The sequence below is a fragment of the Columba livia genome, chromosome 16 (genome assembly GCF_036013475.1).
Source record: "Columba livia isolate bColLiv1 breed racing homer chromosome 16, bColLiv1.pat.W.v2, whole genome shotgun sequence".
NCBI lineage: Eukaryota > Metazoa > Chordata > Aves > Columbiformes > Columbidae > Columba > Columba livia.
Genome location: NC_088617.1, coordinates 15,517,090 through 15,524,004, shown reverse-complemented (window position 1 = coordinate 15,524,004; position 6,915 = coordinate 15,517,090). Strand labels below are relative to the sequence as shown.

Here is a 6,915-nt window from a genome sequence, read left to right as displayed (position 1 = left end):
TGGTAACTTGGATAACTTTAAAAAAAGGGAAAAAGAAAAGAAAAATAAAAAGAAAAATAAGAAAGAGAAAAATGAGAAAACATTAAATAAAGGAGAAAAACAAGAAAAGAGTAATTTGTAAAGGTAGATTTAGTGACTTTGTTGTTCATGCCTTAGCAATTGCATTGTTGTTTGCGTCTTTAGTGATTTGTTGCTGTTGTTACTTGTGTCTTCGGTGATTTTCCAGTCCAGTACTTATGGTTAACCAATTGTCTGTTATTGTGATTGTAAAATAGGTAGTGGATAATCGACAGGAGGGATTCAGAAGGAATTCCCTCCCCGCCCCAGGTTGTATTTTGTGACGTTGGAAAGAGATTGTTTGACTCCCTGGGGAACAGCAAACGGGGAGAATCTGACTGGATTTTGTAATTAATGGAGGCCACTGTCAATAATACGAATATGTTGCACAGATCTAGATGGGTATTACTTTGTGATGTGTAGTATAGTAATGCATTACATGTAATATATCATAAGAAGTATATTTTTAAATCATATATTGCCTATTGCATAATGCACATTACACAATAAATAAGGATACATAGGCATTATATTTATCCCCTTCAGATCCGTTTGTTTTGACCCTTGAACAGGATAATCAGGGAAAGAGATTGAAACACTGTTGTATAGGGCAGATATTGGCAGGGAATATACAGGGAACTTAGATCAAAATGTCCCTTGGTCGATCCAGGGTGGGATCATAACATTCTTAAACTACTGACAGGCTGAATTGTTATTGACAGCGGATTTTATACGGGATTAGACACACTGTACCTAATGCTATAAAATAAGCCAAAACTTTTTGAGATTAAACAGGATTGTAAGGAATCTCCAACTGGGTTTTTAAACATCTAGTTACAACAAATGATTGAAAAAAGGTTTAATCAGGTAATAGCTATGCAATTACATACTGCTATGGCTATGCACTTACTAAACACAAAGGGGAGATGTGGCAGTGTGCTAAGATTGGACCTGTGAGAAACTGCAAGAGTCGACAGAGAATGAGCGCTAGTGGAAAAATACAAGCAGCAAGCACCCTATGCTGCATGATACATCAAGGACAGAGGGACTGATACAGGATTGATACATCAAGGTCGGAGGGATAGCTTATGATAGACAAAAACTGGTTTTATGACAGTAATTTTGGTGGGAACACAAAATAGATCGCTTATGTAAAAACTCACTTGGCAAATCAGCAAATGCTTGAGCAAGAATCGTAGCAAGTATAAATGCAAGCCTGAGTTTGTAATAAATGTCTCTCATTGCACCTTCCCGAGAGTCCGTGCCTCATTCACTGCACCCTCACTGGCTGTTTGTTGAAACACAAAGCCATGGGCTGATCCCGACTGCCTCTGGGTGACCTCCTGCACCGCAGCATTGCCCTTCCACTGACGTTTCTTCCTCCTGATATCCAGAATGCACCTCCCAAGTTGTCCTTTTCAGTCATTTTTTTTTTCCTCTCTCCAGCCTCTTCCCACTACCATGGAAAGCTCAACTATCTCAGAAACTGCTCTGCAGGCAGGGACCCCAATCCGTCAGACTTCTTGTGGTCTTTAGCCTGACCAGAGAGAAGTAACCTCACCATGGACTCCTTATGCACCCACGGATGTGGAGAGACAGAGTGTTTCCCTTGTACACACACGTGCAGGAGTCACTGTGTCTCTCTGACCTCCTGCTGCCACTCCAGGAGGCTGGGAGGCACCTCAGCCCTGCCATTTGTCACCCTTCTCTGCACTTACATGAGATGCCTCATGGCATAAAGAATGGACACGGGATCTTCTGTTCCAGGAAGCACATCCCAGTGCTACATTCAGGTGGTTTCCCAAAGGATGTTACTCTCAACATGAAATCACATCAAGACACTGTCTGTCCCACTGAACTTCATGGAAACCCAAGGAATAGCTGATGGTGTTTCTGCTCACTGGGGTTCATCACCTCAGAAGCACTTTGTGCATTTGTTTACATCTTATCTGTACAATGTAAACATGGACATCTGACCTACTCATTAGTTGTGCTGCCAGGGAGGGACAAAGAACCTCTTCAAGCTGAAGTGAGAAGCCAGTGCTGGAAATGGTGGTTGTGAGAGGCCAGTCCATGACGATTGACCTGCAGCAGGTTCTCTAGGGTGTCCAGCGGACATGGGCACAACCACTCAGTGAGAAAATCATTTACATTACATATGCTATGCAGAAGACATGAGCAGGTTATTGCTTTGGAAAGCAGCCAGTCATCAGCTGCCACACTGAATCCTTGATCTCCTGGTTCCTCATGCTGTAGATGAGGGGGTTCACTGCTGGAGGCACCACTGAGTACAGAACTGACACCACCAGGTCCAGGGATGGGGAGGAGATGGTAGGGGGCTTCAAGTGAGATAATATGACAGTGCTTACAAACAGAGAGACCACGGCCAGGTGAGGGAGGCAGGTGGAAAAGGCTTTGTGCCGACCCTGCTCAGAGGTGATCCTCAGCACGGCCCTGAAGATCTGCACATAGGACACCACAATGAACACAAAACACATAGAAATTATGCAGACACTAACCACAATAAGCCCAAGTTCCCTGAGGTAGGTGTCTGAGCAGGAGAGCTTGAGGATCTGGGGGATTTCACAGAAGAACTGGCCCAGGGCATTGCCCTTGCACAGGGGCAGTGAAAATGTATTGGCCGTGTGCAGCAGAGAATAGAGAAACCCAGTGGCCCAGGCAGCTGCTGCCATGTGGACACAAGCTCTGCTGCCCAGGAGGGTCCTGTAGTGCAGGGGTTTGCAGATGGCAACGTAGCGGTCATAGGACATGATGGTGAGGAGCCAATACTCTGCTGAAGCTAAAAAGACAACCAGAAACACTTGGGCAGCACATCCTGTGTAGGAGATGGCCCTGGTGTTCCAGAGGGAATTGCCCATGGACTTGGGGACAGTGGTTGAGATGTAGCCCAGGTCGAGGAGGGCGAGGTTGAGCAGGAAGAAGTACATGGGGGTGTGGAGGTGCTGGTCCCAGGCTATGGTGGTGATGATGAGGCCGTTGCCCAGGAGGGCAGCCAGGTAGATGCCCAGGAAGAGCCAGAAGTGCAAGAGCTGCAGCTCCCGTGTGTCTGTGAACGGCAGGAGGAGGAACTGGGTGATGGAGCTGCTGTTGGACATTTGCTACCTCCAAGCATAGGGCACTGTTACAGAAGGAAAAGACAGTGAGACGTTAGGGGAGGCTTCTCTGAGCAGAGTCGAAATAATTTCTCATACACCCACGCACTGTTCCACACCCCTTGTCCTTTTCCAGACCTTCCCTCAGTTCGGTGTCTGAGCCCTGTGTGGTGCTGGCTGGAGGTGCAGTGAGGAGCAGGGCCTGTGCCCACTGATGCTGAGGAGTCAGCCCTGCTCTGCAGCAGGGGGCATGGGAACGGGGGGCAGGGGACAGTCCTGGGGTTCAGCTTTGTCACATGAAGCTGCTCCTGGTCCAGAAACACCTGTCAGCATCTGCACTCCCAGGGAAAAGGAAATGAGATGGCAGAAGGCAGTTTGATAGGTTTGGGGTTTTTTACAGCTCCTTCTCCCCTCCCACCCTGGGGAATGTTCTTGGGTGTCAGAAACCATCAGCATTTCTGCTGCACTCAGGGGGAACAGAGCGAGTCCTGCGAGACCAGAGGATGCCTGTGGGTCAGTGCAGAGTGAGGACAGCTGGTCTGTCCCTCTGTCTTGCTCCAGCTGCCCTGGGCTGGCACCTTTCTGAGATGGAGGCGGATCACACTCCCATGTTACCCTGAAAAGCCACCAGGCACTGCTGAGAGCAGAGGGATCCACCTCAGACCAAGACAGGTCTCACCCTTTCCTAGGGTCTCAGCACCCAACGTTTAGCCCAGGACACACACAGCTCATTCCCCAGCCCCACAGACTGCATTGCCCACAGCCCACAGGTCAGAGCAAAGCTGGGACACGTGTGCCCATGGACACACCTGCAGGAAAGGACCCACAAGATCAGGCTGTGACTCTGCAGCTGAAACTGCCATCCCCAGAGAGCCTGACAGCAAGAACAAGATCCCAACAGCAGTGACCCAGAGCAGGGGAGCAAGAAGGAAAATGCGGTGAGGGTGGGTGTGAGAGAGGCCAGGGCAGAGGCAGCCGGGCACTCAGAGAGCGTCACCCTTCCCCAGCTGTGCAGCCACCTCCCAGACACCAACACTGCCGGGCAGCTGCTCTCAGCCCCTGTGCTCTGCAGAGGAACTGGAGCTCTGTCTGCACAGGAGCTGCTTCATGCCTTGGAGCCCCCGGCCCTGAGGGCAGAGGCTTTGCTGGGTGGGACAGGAGGCCAGGGGGCTGCTCACAGGAGGGATCTGCACTGCAGAGGGTCACAGGGACTTTTCTCTCTTCTCCTTCCCATAACCATTCCGGGTTTGGTTTCCTCTCATTTCTGATCATTTCCCTGCTGCCTGGAGATTCTCCCCTGGACGGTGTTTCCCTGTCCATGTCTCTTCCCTGTCAGTGCTCACAGACCATCCCACCCTCTGTGCCCTCCCCCTGGCCCTACATATCCTGCCTGTTCACAGGGCACTGCCTGGGGGCATCTTCCTGTTTGCAGGCTGGAAAACAGATTACAGATTAAGTGTAAGGTGTCCAGCAAAGGTGATGCTGGTTCTGCATAGGCAGAGGAGAGGCAAGGCATGCCAGGATTCTCTTGAAGACCTACTGCAGTTCATGTGTCTCAAGTATTTGTTTAAAATTAAGAACTGCCTTAATCACCACCCATTCCCCAGAGGAGGAGACTGAAAACTCAGACTCAGGGAGGTTCCTTATCTTTGTAGTACTCTTTGTGTTCTTCTCCTTGAAACCTCCTCTTGTCAATATTCTGGAATGAGCTGGAGCTGTGAGCAGCCCCGACCCACGGAGAACCCAGCAGCAGAAGGACCCTGCCCTGCCGGGGGTCGCTCGTCCCCCCACAGCTTCTCCCCTCAGTGTTGTTGGGATCTCCCGGGCAGGCTGAGCGCTGACCCTGTCAGGCGGCAGAGTCCCTGCCCGGCACAGCCCTGGGGTGCAGGGACCCTGCTCTGCAGGACAGCCCTGGGCACCCCTGCCTGCACATTTACATTTACACCCCACAGCCACCCTGGGGAGAACGCAGCATTCACGTCTTGTCACTCTGACAGTGCAGAAGGCAATCCCTGCTCTGCAGCACATCCTCCCCTCTGATCAGAGAATCTCTGAGACCTGTACTTACATCTCTCGCAGGCTCTGCAATGTGACAGCTTTCTGAGATCCTACCATGATTTGCAGATGCAATGCCCTGCAGCCACAGGCTTCATATCTGAGAGGATTTCATTTCCAGTGATCTCTCAGCATCCTCCACCCCAGACTGTGTTTCCCTCTCTGTGCCTGGCTCCTGTGCCCTCGGTGCTGCAGGCAGAGCCCTCAGCCCTGCTGCGTGTGCAGAGGAGCTGCTCCTGGGCAGAGCTGTCTCTCTGCAGTGCTGCCGCTGCCATGAGCTCCCTGTGTCCCAGGAGCCCAGCCCAGCTCAGCAGCACAGGAGCAGCACATGATGTCCCTTTCTCTGTCCCCTCTGGGCTCCTCCAGGTGTCCCTCAGGCTCCAGGGGCACATCCTTTGAGACAGCCTCAAGTAATCAGTAATGTTAGTTGTGTCTGCTCTGCAGAGATACTTCTTGCCAGCATTGTATTCTTGCTAGTAAAAAATAAATTGGTATGAGAATATTCCAGGTGTGGTCTCCCCAGGGCAGAGTAGAGGGGCAGGAGAACCTCTCTGACCTACTGACCACCCCCTTCTAACCCACCTCAGTTACCATTGGCTTCCTGGCCACAAGGGCCCAGTGCTGGCTCATGGTCACCCTGCTGTCCCCAGGACCCCCAGGTCCCTTTCCCCTACACTGCTCTCCAACAGGTCCTTCCCCAACTTGAAACTGGAACCTGGGGTTCTTCTTGCCCAGATGTAGGACTCTACACTTGCCCTTGTTCTATTTCATTACATTTTTCCCTGCCCAGCTCTCCAGCCTGTCCAGGTCTCTGATGGCAGCACAGCTTCCAGTGTCAGCCACTCCTCCCAGCTTGGTGTCATCAGCAAACTTGCTGACAGTCACTCTAGTCCCTCATCCAAGTCATTGATGAATATATTGAACAGTACCGGCCCCAGCACCGACCCCTGAGGCACTGCACTGGATACTGGCCTCAACTGGACTCTGCCCCATTGACCACGACTCTCTGGCTTCTTCCCTTCAGCCAGTTCGCTGTTCACCTCACTACCCGATCATCCAGACCGCACTCCTTCAGTTTAGCAGCGAGGATGCTGTGGGAGACTGTGTCAAATGCTTTACTGAAGTCAAGGTAGACCACATCCACTGACCCGCCATCATCTATCCACCTCCCTATATCTTCATAAAAGGCTATGAGATTGGTCAAGCGTGTCTTCCCCTTGGTGAAGCCATGTTGACTGCCCCTAATGACACTCTTATCCCTGATATGCCTTGAGGTGGCACCAAGGATCAGTCGTTCCATCAGTTTCCTAGGGATGGAGGTGAGGCTGACCAGCCTATAGCTACCCGGGTCCTAATTCCTCCCTGACGGTTCCCCTGTCCGTCACTACAATGTCCACAACCTTTACGGGTGGTCACAAACAGAATCCACCCTCCAGTAAGTCTCTTTTGTTTTTTTTCATTCTTTCCAAAGTATGTTGCGAATTAATATTCGGTGTCTCTGTTCTCATGACTGAAAGTTTCAGAGTTATTTCCTAGAAATCTTTTTTCTCATAATTTTTCTATTCATCTCTATATCTTCAGTTCTTCAATTCAGTTACTTGTGGATAATCTGAGTAGTTCAAGTACACAACATTTTTTATTTCTGCAAAAAATTGGGTTATTATAGTGTTGAGCTTCTTTTGGCCTTGCA

General features: G+C 50.3%; 1 protein-coding gene across 1 annotated transcript; it reads right to left on the bottom strand.

The window, feature by feature from the left end:
* Positions 1 to 2,240: 2,240 nt before the first annotated feature.
* LOC135575605 (olfactory receptor 14A16-like) lies at positions 2,241 to 3,467 on the bottom strand. Its single transcript, XM_065032766.1, has one exon. The coding sequence runs from the start codon at positions 3,171 to 3,173 to the stop codon at positions 2,241 to 2,243; it is 933 nt and encodes a 310-aa protein (XP_064888838.1). The 5' UTR covers positions 3,174 to 3,467.
* Between the last annotated feature and the right edge of the window lie 3,448 nt (positions 3,468 to 6,915).